We start from the raw sequence: 16,190 nt of genomic DNA, 5'->3' as shown, positions 1-16,190 counted from the left end.
CAAAATGGATATGTAAAAAAGCCACAGTCTAAAAATGGCTGGTCAGTGTGAGGTAGGAGGAACAAACAGTAACCCACTGCTGAAGATCACTGGAGGAAATGGATCTTCAGCAGTAGATTCCTTTCTGCCCACCATGATCCTTTTGGGAGCAGACTATGTGCAAGATGGGCAGCACTGGATTTAGGGCATTGTGGGCAGCTGATCCTATTTTCATAGTATCTTATTAAAGCTTATGATCGAATATATTCGCAATGGTTGTTTTGCTACCATTTAGTCCAGAGGTAGCCAATTGGGTGCACGCCAGATGTTTTGGACTACAACTCCCATCATCCACAGCCAGCACAGCAAATGGCCAGGAATGATGGGAGCTGGAGTCCATATCATTGGATTCCCTGCAATCAGTTGGAGGTGTTTGCACACACTGCTGAAACTCTCTTCAGCCCTTACTCTCACTGCGTAGTTCAAAGTCCCTGAACCTAAATATCACCAGTATAAAGAATATAAGTTGGAAAACCTGATAGGAAAAGGGAACGGTGGAGCCAGTTTTTTTTTCTGAGTTTCCCGGCATTATGAGTAATAAATGCAAAATTAGTGTGAGATTTGTGACTAATGTTTCAACATGAAGCCAGCAAGCTGTGAACCACTAAATTCAATGAAAGTGATTAGAAACTATAGACAGAGTTCCCTGCCAGCAAAATAAACAGTTAAGTGGCAGATGGTCGTCGACAATCCCACTGGAATTGATGGTCCCTTTGCCCTAACAAAGCAGCTGTTTATGTGACAGAGTGTATGTGTGCATGTAAAGTAAAATGTCACATATATATCCTCTCCCCGCAAAAATCCAATGACAGCAATGGTCATGAGCACTCTCCTAATGTCATGGATTTTTAAAAACCAAAGAGTCACCCGGGATAACAAAGGGCATGTCGTGTAGCATTTGCAGATGTATGGGTGTTGTAAGTTCTCACGATTCAATCATCTCTGCCAGAGAAGAGCAAATGCATGTGGCTTTTCTTTCTGCCCGCATGGTGCGCCACCCCTGCCTTTGCCATCCCTATGGGCAGTTCATCCAATTGCCATCTAGGTGCATACAAATTCTGCAGGGCCATCATGGCTGATGTCCTGATTCATTTAGGAAATCAGCCACACGATCCCGCATGATTTACATGGATGTAGGAGGCAATCGGGCTATCCATCCCCAGGTAAAGGTAAAGGACCCCTAAACGGTTAAGTCCAGTCAAAGGCGACTATGGGGCTGCGGCACTCATCTCGCTTTCAGGCCAAGGGAGCCGGCGTTTGTCCATAGACATCTTTCCAGGTCATGTGGCCAGCATGACTAAACCACTTCTGGTGCAACGGAACACCGTGAAGGAAACCAGAGCGCACAGAAACACTGTTTACCTTCCCGCTGCAGCGGTACCTATTTATCTGCTTGCTCTGGTGTGCTTTCGAACTACTAGGTTGGCAGGAGCTGGGACAGAGCAATGGGACCACAGTGCCACCCGCGTCCCTTTCTATTCCCAGGACAGAGGTGAAGGATAGAGAACTGTACTCAGCAGCCAGAAAGTTGCAATGTGCACTCATATCCCTCTGCGCATGAGGCTACCTTCGGGGAATGAGCATTAATGGAAACAGCCTATGGAAACACATAGAGGGACAGATAGATGGGTTTATAGAGTCCTCAGCAATTTTATGGTACTAGAGGTTATAAAGTATAAGGTGTGAATATCTGATCTATGGCCTGTCCCAGCTATAGGATGAGTGGAGACTCTTTGCCCATTTTGTCCAGTATCGGACTGGGAGTGTCTGTTCAGGATCTGAGTCAGTGGTTTTTCCCATTACTGGCACTCTGAGCATGTTCATGTAACCTTCACTGAGGGGCCTGAGCTCAGCATCGCATCCAAGAGGTCCCAGCTAAAATCTCTGACAACTCCAGTTAATCTCAGGTAATGTCTCCTCACCCTCAGTCACTCTATAGAAGAGAATAATGAGCAGTTAATATTTTATAGTCCTTTTTATTCAGTCATCTGGTTGCAAGCAAAAATCCACATCTCTCCACAAGGAGAGTAGTTGGCTACTCTCAGCCCTCCCTCTTACGTCCCCAGCAACATCCTGGGTGCCAGTGGGAAGCTCCTCCTCCCTGCATTCTCTGTTCTCTAATACAGACAGACCTCCTAGTTCTTAGGGTGGGAGGGTCCCCCACACTCTCCAATGATGTCTCTGCTAGCTGCTCCCTCCCTTCTCTCTCTCCTTCCACTATCTTGTAACTAGACAACTCCTGTGGAAATGGCTGAGTGTCTGTGTCTCTCTCTGCTCTTGAAACCGCTGGAGATAAGGAGGGCATATCTTTCCCCCCCCCTCCTCTTCCAAGAGGAGCTGATCTGCCTGATAATACATTCCCCAATCCTCTGATACAGACCTTTCCCTGACAGCTAATGGAGCCAGGAAAGAGTCTTTGCCTTCTCACTTGCAATGGACTGCACGAGGCTCAATACATCAATAGTATGGCTATGAGGCAACTTGTAATGTGCATGATATTTATATGTGGCCCAAATAACAGAGAAATGGGTGACGTGTAGAAAGCATGCTGCACAACTGCCCCATTTTAAGCCAGTTATCTCATATTTAAGGAGCCCTGGCTTCTGATCCCAATCATGAATGTCCCGTTTTGTTTTTTTTGTTTTGTTTTTAATAATTTTTATTAAAGTTTTCCAATTTAAAACAAATTAAATCCAATTTATAATCTTTTTCCAATAACCAGGACTTCCCCTCCCCTCCCCCTCTTGTCTTCCAGTTTAACAAATCAATTCAACAAATTCTTATCCCCAAATTACACTTATCATCAATAACCCAATTTTTCAAAAATTCCCATCCCCTAAGATCGACCTAATTCCCTTCCACGAGTTCCCCCCCTTCAAGAATAATGCAGATAAAAATAAACAAGATAAAAAATAGTTTTGCACCCTTTGGATTCCAGATTTCCCTCCCCCCTTTCCCGGTTGCGTTCCCAATATCCCTCGACATCTGATTTCTTCCTGGGGTTCCCACATCTCACTAAACCCAGACCTCTCTAGTCCTTTACCAGTCATTTTTAAATTCGAGTGTCCAATCATAGAAGGAGTCTATCTCAAAAAGGGGCCCATTTCTTCTATCCAGATTTTTATATCCAGGAGCAAAAACTCCAATTTTATTTCTATAAGCTTGTCAAATCTGAATGTCCCAAATGTTCCCACTTCCAGTTCTGTCCAGATCTTGTTATTTCATTATTCTTATTAATCACACTCCTCCTTTTTATTTTTTGCTTTTTCCCTGCTCTTCTGCCGAAATGTTCTATTTCCAAAAGTTTGTAGTTTCTCTGCAGAGGCTTGTTATTCAGGAGCAAAACATTGCGTCATGTCCCTTTCATTTACATCCATTGTTTTCTGTAGTGTGTAGACCTCTGTAGACAAAATAATGTTCCATTTCTGCAGTTTCCCAGGAGATAAAAAGTTCTGTTCAACTGTTCAAATTTCCAGTCAAAAACACTTGCAATATCCCTCAGCTCCTCTAGATGGATTTCAGTAACTGAGTTCCCTTCCAGATCACATCCACCAATCCAAGTAGCTTGTTGATCCTTATTTGAAACATTTTATATCCAATTTATAACCAATGTAACCGGCAAAGTCCTCATAACAAAGTCTCTGTTTTGTTCTTCCGTTTTGACAGCTCTTTGACAGCTGTCAAAACCTCCGTTTCTCTTCCCCAGGCATTTTCACCAGTCGCTCCCGGGGTTCCGGGGGGGGGGGGTTGCTTTTTAGTTCAAATTCCACTTTTCTCCTCCAGCTCAATCTTATATTTTTCCCTCGCGAAGTCACTAATTCATCAAGATAAGGTCACTCTCGATCTTAGTTGTTAAGTCCTTTGTTTTGGCTCTTCTACAATTGGGGGGGGGATGACTTCCTTTTTATACCCCCCCCCCCCGCTCGCTCCGGATTTTAAAAATTTATCCCTCTTTTTAATCCATATTCCAATTACTCACGGGTTGTTCTTTTGGATCCAAATTTTCAATGGAAGAAGCCAGCGCTCTCCACCGAATGGCATGCGGCTTCGCTCGGCAGGGGAAGCGGCGGACTCAAAGCACCCCCCCCCCAGGCGCCCGCTCTCCAGCCTTTAAAAAGGCTCTTTCGCGGGCCGGGGGGGGCTCAAAGGTGCCAGCCAAGTCACCATGTCCATGGGGCTCCGTGCCCATGGTTTTTGCGGGTCCCCGCGTCGCCGGCGCGGTAGAACCCAGCCCCTGCCGAGCCGGCTCCCTCCGGAGCACGGAGGGAGCCCGCCATTCGGCGATGGCGCCAACCCAGAAGTCCATGAATGTCCCGTTTTGGCTCCTGTGTTCTGGCCGCGCCAGAGCGTGGAACCAAAAGATGCGCCAGCTTACCTTATCCTTGTGCATCACCCACTCTTATTCCTCTGACTTTCTAGCTGATGTACTGTCAGGGACCGTTCTGAGGACGGCTGCACTGAGGAAGGGTGGTGGAAGCCACCCCCTCCCTCTGCTCCTGCTCCTGAATCTTCCCAGGAGCAGGAGGACAGTATAAATTTTGAAGAGTGGTTTGCAGAGGGACATAGTTCAGAAGGCAGAAGCTGGGAAATGCTGGGTGGGAAACAGCTAGGAGAAGAAACACTGGAAGATAGAGGGTTAACAGATTCAGTCATTGGACAGCATTCCTCTGTCTCCCCAAAGTCACAAAGAGCTCAGAAAGTCTCAGAACAGAAAGCACAGAGATTAAAAAACTCAGGTGACAAGACGTAGGAGTGATGTAGATTAATAGGGACAGAAGGCGATGTAATCCTTAACTGGGAGCACCGCCGTTTCTAGGAGATGTGTTCTTTGTTCTCTCGCTATGATTATTAAAGTTTCTAACTGGTAAGACGTTCCTTTCTTTGATCTTCTTATCTACTGCCACGAGGGGAGGAAGCCAATTCCCTGAAGCCTGACATGTACTTCCAGAAGCTGGGGCCAGACTTCTGAAAGTGGTGCCAGCTTCAGGAAGCACTTCAGTGGCTGTGGTGGAAGAAGACACTGAGGAGTAGGGGGATGCACCAAGAGCTGGGGGAGCTGGGCTGGAGTGCAAAGGGGGCAGCCTCCATCGAGGTCATAATCCACTTTGCCGCACTCTAGTGTTTGAAGGTATGAGAAAGTTTTTGCTTCATCAGGGCTGGGGAGCCTGTGACCCTCCAGATATTGCTGGACTACAACTCCCATCATCCCTAGCCATTGGTCATGGGGTCTGGGATTGACGGGCATTGGAATCCTGCAACACTGCAAGTGCCACAGGCTCTCTCCATCCCTGGACTATACACAGTAATACAAAAGACACAAATATTCAGAGGGAACAGGGAAATTAAAAGCTCCACTAATCAAATTGATCAGTTTCTATAGGAAATCGCATTCTAATAAATTCCAGAGTAATGAGTATCTATACTGAAAGGCCCTCGGTTAATAGTTAATTTAGTTAAAACGCTAATGCCTCTTTAAAATTCCAGAAAGACTTCTTAAACTTAAATTTATGGAAGTGTTTTTTTCTTCTTCCTGTGTTCTTTGTTATTACCTCTGAATCCAGATTTAATCAGCTTCTTTCTCCCTCCCCTAAGCCTTTATGAAGGCTGTTGATTTGTAACCAATCCAATTCCCCTTAATAATGTATGTTAAATTAGTTTAATTTTTAATAGGAGAGAGAGAGTTAGGGATAGTGCATGCTGCAGTACATTTGTAAGTACAGTACCATTCTTTTCAAAAGAGTTAGTAAAAAGTACGAGTACATTTATAGCTCAAGCTGTTATTGAGGACATGTTTGTTTTATTACTAGAATCAGATGCATAATTGAAGAACCTGTCCAGCCTAGAATTATTGTTCTCACGTCTTCCTCTTCTTTTCTTCCTTCTTTTTTTTTACTAAGAAAATATAATTGTCTTTGGTCTCTTGCTCTCATTTCACCAAGCCCCACTTCTGCAATGCTTCTCCTTATTCCACCATCAGAAAAAAGCAGCATAAACATTACAGGTCTCTATCGATTTGCGAGATTTGTTTCGTCAAGAAAAAGAATGAAAAAGAAAAAGATTGATTCATAGATTCTTATAAACAGCAGCATTCCCTGAATCACTCCTTCCTTGTATGAATCACGTTCCCCAAACTTTAGATAAGAACAAACAAAGGTTGGGCAGAAAATAGGAACTTTTGCATTCTAGGACTGACCTCACTTTTATTGCATTTATTATTTAATTTACCCAGTTTCTCTCTGACCCCTTCCTCCCAAGGTGGAAAGCACATCCACAATAAAAGAATACCATTAAAAATAAAATGAAGACTTTGTTGAAAAAGTGGTACTGGACACCAGTTTACTTTGCCTATATATTGCCCACAACCCAACCACGATGCTGATGATGCAGTCCTAAGAGGACTTAAGATCACTTATGATGTGTTGCCTGGTAATACAGGTGTTTGGGGGAACTGTCCAAAATAATCTAGGAGATTGTGGGTTTCTCACTCCAATTCTGTTTATTGTCCCCCTCTGAAGGCCTAAAGGCTGGTGTAAAGCATGAGGATTTACTAATTTTTTAGTGGCCAGTTGGCTATTGATAGCTGAAACCTGGAAGGCCTTACCATGATTATTCCTGGATTTATGGTATATAAATATTTGTCAATCAGCTAGTGCGGAGAAAATAATGCATAACTTAAAAGTCATAAAAGGAATGGGGTGGGGGGACCAGACAATTTTTATGCAACATGGTAACTATTTATTAAATATACAAACAAAATTGGTCTTAAAGATAAACGCTCCAAATATCATGTGGCAAGCCTGAATGGCATAGCTAAACCTGTAGCATGCTCATAAAGGTAAAAGGTAAAGGGACCCCTGACCGTTAGGTCCAGTCGTGGCCGACTCTAGGGTTGCGGCGCTCATCTCGCTTTACTGGCCGAGGGAGCTGGCATTTGTCCACAGACAGCTTCCGGGTCATGTGGCCAGCATGACTAAGCTGCTTCTGATGAACCAGAGCAGCACGGAAACGCCGTTTACCTTCCCACCGGAGCGGTACCTATTTATCTACTTGCACTTTGAGGTGCTTTCGAACTGCTAGGTTGGCAGGAGCTGGGACAGAGCAACGGGAGCTCACCCCGTTGAGGGGATTCGAACCGCGAACCTTCTGATCGGCAAGCCCTAGGCTCTGTAGTTTAACCCACAGTGCCACCCGCATCCCTAGCATGCTCATACAGACTGTAAAACGAAACTCCAGTTGTGCTTAGCCATTGCTCTTCTCAACAACTCCACTTTATAAGGCTCTGTATCATCTGTTCCCTGAGATCCAGGCTCCCCCAATCATGGGAAAATAGAATGGTGTCTGAGCAGGGTCAAAACTTCAAAATAAGGGCGCCATTTAGATGGTCAGTGTCCTGCTTCTGCAATATCATTGGAGAAATGACCCAGACACTGTCAACCCCATCTATGACCCAAAACTGCCCAAAGCTGCCCCGTTGCAATTTGCTAAATTTGCCCTGCTGCCCCAGTACCTGTCAGGATGCTGTCAGCAGCTCCCGGCTGATTGCCCAGGAAAGTATAAAGACAAGGGAAAGTGTCTTACAGTCCTTTTTTATTTCAGACTTTACAGAGAGAGGCTATAGAACCCAGCCTCTTGATAATGGCATTGTCCCGACTGAATCTCCACCCCTGTCGCTCCCACTTCCTCACTTGCCACTTCTACGGGTGCTGCTATGTGCCCTCTGTCTTTGAGCTCTTTGCTCTCCTACTTTTATTTTTATTTATTTTTTCAATAGATTTTTATTGAGATTTTAAAGGTTACAAAAAGAAAAAATAAAGAACATATTTAAACAGAAAAAAGAAAATAAAAATACAGAACAATACAAAAACAAAGGGAAAAAACAGAAAAAAGATGCAGATAATTAAAGGGGGGAAAAACACAAATCAATCCTTTACATAACTTTCTTTCCTTTGCTTATTTCCTTGGCCTCCTCACACCTCCCTTTTTTGTATTCTAATTCAATTAGATATTTCAGCAAATCCTTTCCATCTTTATTTCTATCCTGATGATTTATCTTAATATACTATAATTTTACATTCTGTTCTTTCACCAATTAACAATCCATTTTTGCTTAATCCTTTATATCATTTCTGCTAAAACCACATTACTTCATTCCAACATCCTTCTAACATTCCTTAATTTGATCTCCTACTTTTAAGGCTCGCCAGGTTCTGGGAGATGGAGGGTCTGGAATGCTTTCAAATGACAACATGTTGTTTTGCTCTCCCATGATTTCCCAACTTTCCCCCTCACCTGCCTCTGAGCTGCGACCTCCCTCAAACCCCTGTTGTAAATCTATACTGTCTTTCTCTTCCCATGCCATACCCCTTCCCCCAAGGCCACACCCCTCACTGCCCCTGCTTCCTATCCTCCTTGAGAGTTTTTGGCTGGATGAAATGTGTCTTGTGATCATGACTCTTGCTTGGTGAGAAAGAGCCAGCATGGTGTGGTGGTTAAGATCGGTGGACTCGTAATCTGGTGAACCGGGTTCGCGTCTCCGCTCCTCCACATGCAGCTGCTGGGTGACCTTGGGCTAGTCACACTTCTTTGAAGTCTCTCAGCCTCACTCACCCCACAGAGTGTTTGTTGTGGGGGAGGAAGGGAAAGGAGAATGTTAGCCGCTTTGAGACTCCTTCGGGTAGTGATAAAGTAGGATATCAAATCCAAACGCTTCTTCCTCCTCTTCTTCTTCTTCTTCTTCTTCTTCTTCCTCTTGCCTGCTGTGTGAGTGTACCCTGCTTTTGTTGGGCATTTGTTGCTTTGCCCACTTTTGACTCTTCCCCCACCCACCCACCAGCATGTGGCCCTGAGAAGACTGACCAGATGATCCCCACCCTGGTCTACACAGTCCAGATTCATGTCATGGGCCCAGGAGTCAGCTTTGTTTTAGCTGATCAACAGCCTGAAGGGGGAGAAAGAGGTGTGACTCCACCTGCAGCTGATCAGCCTTCAAGGACAAAGAGGAGAACCAGCTGGCTTCAGCCTTCTTAAAAAGAGCTCTCAGCAGCAGTCAGATGTCGGAAACAATGTTTGTGGTTCCCGGGCCTACCTTGCTGCTTCTTGCTCTACATCTGGACCCTAGGATTTGTAATCATCAGATTCCCTGACCGCTGGATTTCCCAACTGTTTGCCCAACCCTCAGAGCAGACTTAACTTCATATGCTGACTCTGCCAAGTGTATCTCAAGAGACTCTTCTCTTCTGGTTATTTAGCCTCACACTCCACCGAGTTTCACATGCTGTCACTCAGCAATGGGACTATGACAATTCATAGGAACCCCAGACACTCCTCCACGCACTACTGTGAATTCTCCATGGCAGACAGCTTGCCAAACTCTTGCAGGAGGTTCTTCCTGCCTCTCTGCAATATATTGTTCGTAAATTCTGAATTTGCACATATTCTGAAATTTGCAAATTCTGAATTTTCACATACATGCAAATCGGATCACAGGTTTCCATTGTATTTCTCCAAACTTTGAGATACGGTTCTTGACTCAAACCACATACCACAGTGTGTATAAAACTGTGTATTTTAGGATAAAATATATTTAGAAAGGTGTCTTTTGAGAGAAAATACATTCAAACATAGGATTTAGGTACATATTTAAATATGAATTCTCATGCATCTTAAGCAAACAAAAAACACAGATTGATGCAGAAATAGGATGACATATGCAGGTGTGAGAGTGATGCAAAACTCCTAGAGATGCAAAACTCTAGGAGTTTTTGGGGGGTCTCTGCCTGTCCACGCAAATGATTCCTCCATCCCTAACCATATCAGGATACTAGCATAACTGTTAACATCTGCTTGAACTTTTACATAGAGCTGCATTTTTAAGACCAAAGAAATATCAAACACAGTTCAGTAAGAAGGCTGCATACATAGAATGTATGAAAAATGACTGGGCCAATTCTTCAATGAAAAAATGTATGCATTTTTAAATCATGCTATTTCAAAATGAGCCATAAAATAGGTCATTACATACTGGGGCAAAATGAATATGCAATGAATTATTCATCTTTATGGAAATCCTTCGATACTTATTGGTGACATGAGTCATGTAATGCATATCCTTTTTGCACAATGCGCTGTTAATAATGAATAAGGATTTATCATTATATTATTATATGAAATGCAACGAACAATATTAAAACCTGCTCTTCCGCTGGAATCAAGTGATTTACGGCACACTGACGGATTCGCTTAGAAGACAAAGTTGCTCTTTTCATTACTACTGATCAGATTTTCATGCCATTTAATATGAAAGCATGCATTCCTCCAGGCCAAGAGTTCATCACAGCGTTTGAGTTTCCTGCATGGTCCTCATTCATTGCAATGGAACCTACGTGGGAGAAGAAAGTTGTCCCTCAATGAAGCTGACATCATCAAACAGATATTGCCACTTGTTGCACAGTAGTCAAATAAAGAAGAATTTGTTTAATATCCGTCAGGTTTTGAGCTCAGATATCATTACACTTCTTATTTAATAAAACACAATAAATTATATATTAGCAAGTAATCTTACAGAGGATACGATATCCTGCAAAACAGTTGTAGAGAGTGTTGGACAGAGTGTTGGGATAGGACCTGGGAGAGAAGGGATCGAATCCCCACTCAGCCATGAAACTCACGGGGTGACCCTGGTCCACTTACCATCTCTTAGCCTAACCTGCCTCACAGGAGGGGATGTGGGTGGTGCTGTGGTCTAAACCACTGAGCCTCTTGGGCTTGCTGATCAGAAGGTCAGCAGTTCGAATCCCTGCGATGGGGTGAGCTCCCGTTGCTCTGTCCCAGCTCCTGCCAACCTAGCAGTTCGAAAGCACAGCAGTGCAAGTAGATAAATAGATACCGCTGCAGCAGGAAGGTAAATGGTGTTTCTGTGTGCTCTGGTTTCCGTCACAGTGTTCTGCTGCAACAGAAGTGGTTTAGTCATGCTGGCCACATGACCCGGAAAGCTGTCTGTGGACAAACACCGGCTGAAAAGCAAGATGAGCACCGCAACCCCATAGTCACTTTTGACTGGACTTAACCATCCAGGGGTCCTTTACCTTGAACTACCTCACAAGGTTGTTGCAAGGATGAAATAGAGAGGAGGAGAACCATGTACAGTGGTACCTCGGATTAAGTACTTAATTCATTCCAAAGGTCCGTTCTTAACCTGAAACTGTTCTTAACCTGAAGCACCACTTTAGCTAATGGGGCCTCCTGCTGCTGCCACACCGCCGGAGCACAATTTCTGTTCTCATCCTGAAGCAAAGTTCTTAACCTGAAGCACTATTTCTGGGTTAGTGGAGTGTATAACCTGAAGGGTATGTAACCTGAAGCATATGTAACCAGAGGTACCACTGTACATCACCTTGAGATCCTTGGAAGATAAAGGTGCTCTATAAATGTAAACGTACCTTTACCTTACCTTTACCTATAAATGTAACAAATACAATTGCTATAGAAGTCTTTAATAATGCCCAGGGTGGAATCCAGAATGGCAAACTACACCTTTAAAGCATATTCAAAACATATTTCCATCCTCAAAGAATTCTGGGCAGTGAAGTTTACTGCTCACAGAGCTACTGTTCCCAACAACCCAGTAAGGGAGTCTGTTTCCAATGGTGCACCTCTAAGAAGAAACAAACTCCCACAGACTTGGGAGAATGGCATGCACCGACATTTCATTTTCAAGCACTGATGACTGAGGCTGATGCAAGAACAGAGTGATTTTGTTTCAAATGTGGTAATTAAGCATAAGGTCTTGCTCCAGATTATTGTAGCCCTAATTAAAGCTCGTTAATAGGCAAGGGAAATATTTGGTAATGCCATCTGCATTTCTTGACCGGAAACACTTTTGTTTAAACAAGTTCACAAAAATTCTCTGCATACTTCCCATACATAATTAACATCACATTTCTAATTCATATTAAAATGAAGATGTTTGGAATCGGTGTCATGGTAAGATTATTATTTTTTTGGTTGCCTGGTAGTATAAAAAGATGCTACTTTTTCTGCTGTCCAGATTTGGATCTCTGATGTAAATACGATCTAGGAGAACTGAAAATTACAGTATTTCAAATGAACAGATTAATCTTATTTACTTTAGCTACATGTTTGCTTTTAGCCTCAAAGACCTTCTGCCGTGATGAATCAGTAATGACCAGCTTGCAGAGCAGAGAAGAATACAGTGATGATAACTATTCCGAGGTAAGAAATTTACTGACATAATATTATCCTTATGTCTGTGTTTGCACTGCTATTGGTATACAAAAAGGTTTACAGAGAAAATGTTCAAACAGCATATGTGTGGATCAATCAGGGCCGGCCCAAGGCATTTTGGCACCTGAGGCGAATCAGAAAATTGCGCCCCTCCAAGAATCGTACCTCGGGTTAAGAACTAAATTTGTTCTGGAGGTCTGTTCTTAACCTGAAACTGTTCTTAACCTGAGGTACCACTTTAGCTAATGGGGCCTCCTGCTGCCACACACACACAACACAATTATATATTTTATCAACCTTCTATCTTCATCTTCAGTTCACAGAGATCCATGTCGGGACAGCTCCCACCTTTCTCAGTCTCACACCCTGAGAAAAACCAGTCTATTCTGCCTCTCACACAAATCTCTTCTACCAATCTTCTCTCTTTATGTATCTTCATATCATATCATTCATATCAGGCTTATAAGTAATGTTATTTAATATTAATAAAATACTATCAAAAACTAAGTAAGAAAAAAGAAAGAGGAAAAAGAGGCACTTCTTCTTCTCTTCTATCTGTCAATTAAATAGAATACAGTTATTTCCAATGTTTAGCAGATACACTCCAGAATAGCTCCTAGCTGTAGGTGGTATACAGCTTTCTGCCATCTGCTAATGGTACTACTTCAAATTCCCTTTGCAGGCCTCCAGCATCTCCAGTTCTGACACTCAATCAGTCTAATATGACTCTTCCTTTATTGTTATTTCTGATTGTCCCCAAATTAATATTTCTCCAGGGTCTTGTGAGATACTTCTTTTTGTGAGTTCCAGCACGTCTCAATAAAATGAGAGTCTGCATTTATTTGCCTGTTACTTATTCAATAAATCATAACCTCGTGCTTTTCTCTCCTGGAAAATAAGCTCCAGCTCTGATGTTAGTCATCAAGGTAGAAATTATCCATCAGACATTACTTAGCAAGATGGTTTCACCTTCCTGGTGCCTGTGACAAAAAATCTGGCCACTTCCAGCCAGTTGGCTATTTAAAAATAATAATTAAGGATTAAACTAGGAAAGTGGATTGGTAATAAAGCCAAGGATATTAGCCCACACCGGGGTAAGTGCACAGCCAATCTGAAGGTAAGACAACTTCAGAATGAATTGAGTGTAGTGGTACCTCGGTTTAAGAACAGTCCGGTTTAAGAACGATTTGGTTTACAAACTCCGCAAAACCAGAAATAGTGTCTTGGTTTGAGAACTTTACCTCAGTCTAAGAACGGAAGCTGAACGGTGGAAGGGCACTGGCGGCGGGAGGCCTCGTTAGGGAAAGAGCACCTCAGTTTAAGAATGGTTTTGGTTTAAGAACGGACTTCCGGAAGGGATTAAGTTTGTAAACCAAGGTACCACTGTATTTGACTCCCCCTCCCCCAACTACTCTTGAAGTGTTCTCACTCTCCACAGAAAAATCTGAGACTGGCAGAGAGTCAAGACTTGGAGAGGGCCAAAGCCTAATCAGAATCACACTTAATTATCAGCATGTAACCAGTATATTATTCGCCTTGAAGTTGTGTTATTGTTTTTTCCCCTTTTAGTCTAGTGAAGACATTATAGAAGAAAATCAGAGAAGCCTGAACCTTGAAGAACTGGAGGATTGGGGGCTGAAGAACATCATTAAGATGAGGACGCCCACCACAAAGAAGGTGCCCAACTCAGCTGCGAATTTGCCCCTGAGGTTTGGCAGAAACTTTCAGGAAGAGAGAAGCATCAAGCCTGCAGCAAACCTGCCTCTCCGGTTTGGAAGGGCATCTGCCGGAAGCCTTGCTCGGCACACCCTTCCTTTGTCACAAAGATCTGAGAGAGCTCCTTCGGTTCAAAGTTCCTTCCATTCTCCCGCCAACTTGCCACAAAGATTTGGGACATCGCTTCTCTTCAGTCTGCCCCAAGCGGCCAAAGACCCTGACCAAGGCAATAACAAGTAAATAAATTTAAATCCATTGTTTTATTCAAGTGCTGAACACTCTGTGGCAGCCTTCCATGATCTGAACAACACTTCCCACCAGCCACAGATTGTGTGTCCATGATGAAGTCCAAAACAGCTGAAGGGAACCAGGTCATAGAAAGCTGCTCTATGTGTTATTCATTCAATAAACAACTTCTAATCCCAACCTCATTACTAATCTGAATTGATGTAATAATATACCGTTATGAATTTGCCAGGTCAATGTGAATAAAATATTCCCTAGAAGTCCAAGTATGTCCTTTGTGGCTTGAGAAAATCTTAAAGGACCTGCCGTCTGAACTTGAAGGAGGAAAGTATGATGGAGAGAGATGTGATATTTTTAAAGCAATGAGGCCACTCTGGAAGCATCCTCTCTGCATTTGACAAAAAAATTATCTTTCCTCTCCAAAGTCAAGCTCTAGAGTTGTGCCGAAAAATTCCCCTGCATTATATTTCAACCATTCTCTTATCAATTCTCCATCATCCAATTCTCCATTCTCCATCACCAAAACCCAAAAATAATAATTGGACATTTCCTACAATTCAAAACACATTTTTGGAATGGGGTGGTGGAGAGGATTGTTTTCTTAAAAGCATTTGAATGGTACCCTTGAAAAGCACATTTAATTTGAAGAATGATCCAGAGGGTGGTGAAGGGCTCTCTCCTTTACATCCATCCACATTTGAATCATTGGTGCCGCTGAATCATTCGTGGTTGATTCTTTCTTTTCAGATTTGGCAATTTACACAAAAATATGAAAAGGGAATCTGATGATGAAGAGGCAAGACTTTGGAAGGCTCTGGGTGAATTTCCATTCTAAAAGGCGATACAACGAAAAAGAAAGAAATGGGCCAATTTTTTAAAAAAGCCACCAGTCTTCAATTTATGATTTCCATCAGGAGGCCTTTGTAGACTGGTGATGGTGGCTGTTGTACTAGTTTGTTTCCATAGCTGTGCTGCGGGTTTCAATCTCTCTTGTACTCTGTACCATTGGTGTCAATTGTAAATAGCATATAGTAGTATTGTATGTAGCTGAAAACAGTGTCAGCAAAATAAAAAATGTCACGACAAGAAATCTGCCTTGTAACCAAAGTGGCTGAAAAGTGATGCGGAAATAAACATGTTTGGGGCTTGCTTCTTTAAAAGCTGTGCAGAAGAAAATGTACAAAAGGATTGGATTTTTTCCCCTGATTCCTGTGGATTAAGAAATCCACAAAAATAAATAAATAAATGGGGGTGGGAATGACATGATGCTGTGCAATGCAAATTTCTCTTTGGTTTTATAGCACAGGAGCCAAGGAAATAATCACTGCCTAGTAAGTGAAGCTGCAAGCAAATTCTAGGCAGGTAACACACACAAGGATGGCTATCTGTAGATTATTTATTATCCATGCATATATATTATTCATGAACTGGGGAGAAAGGCAGGGGAAGGACTGGAATAAATCAAACCTACAGGAATGGATTTCAGGAAGCTGCAGGAGCTCCCAAACCACCTTTGTCTCTCACACAAGTTTTGTGTTGGTGCCTAAGCCCTTTATTTTTCAAAAGAAGAAGAACACAATGCTCTTATTAGGCTTAGGCCAAGAAGTTAGAGATGAATCAATGAAGAGCTGGTAGTTGTAAAGTGAGTCCAGACACCTGCAGGATTGTACTGCGGTTGCGTTCATGTACAAATCAGGGTCAAACTAAACAACATACTGTACTGTGTCGCTGCTAATATTCTCAGAGTTTTTGGCTTTAAGTGTGGGAGCCCTGATTTTCATCATGGGGAGGGGAGCTTCAACTCTTTCCTCTCCCACCATGGTTTTCATTGAAATTGTCATAATTGTCCCCCATAAGTACCAAGAGGAAAGTATCTCTATCATTGGCTACCTCAGGAACCAAATGCTGGCAGGTAGTGGTCAGGGGTTGGACTTGTAGGGCAGAAA

At 42.9% G+C, this 16,190-nt stretch overlaps 1 protein-coding gene across 1 annotated transcript; it reads left to right on the top strand.

Moving 5' to 3' along the window:
• The first annotated feature begins 12,102 nt into the window (after positions 1-12,102).
• On the top strand, positions 12,103-15,334 carry NPVF (neuropeptide VF precursor). The gene is made up of 3 exons (XM_081833954.1): positions 12,103-12,270; positions 13,852-14,234; positions 14,992-15,334. The coding sequence occupies exons 1-3, from the start codon at positions 12,142-12,144 to the stop codon at positions 15,077-15,079; spliced, it is 600 nt and encodes a 199-aa protein (XP_081690080.1). The 5' UTR covers positions 12,103-12,141; the 3' UTR covers positions 15,080-15,334.
• The last annotated feature ends 856 nt before the right edge of the window (positions 15,335-16,190 follow it).

Source organism: Podarcis erhardii (assembly GCF_964252035.2).
Source record: "Podarcis erhardii genome assembly, chromosome: 12".
Classification (NCBI taxonomy): Eukaryota; Metazoa; Chordata; class Lepidosauria; order Squamata; family Lacertidae; genus Podarcis; species Podarcis erhardii.
The sequence above is the reverse complement of the archived record's forward strand: the minus strand, read 5'-3'. Positions and strand labels throughout refer to the sequence as shown.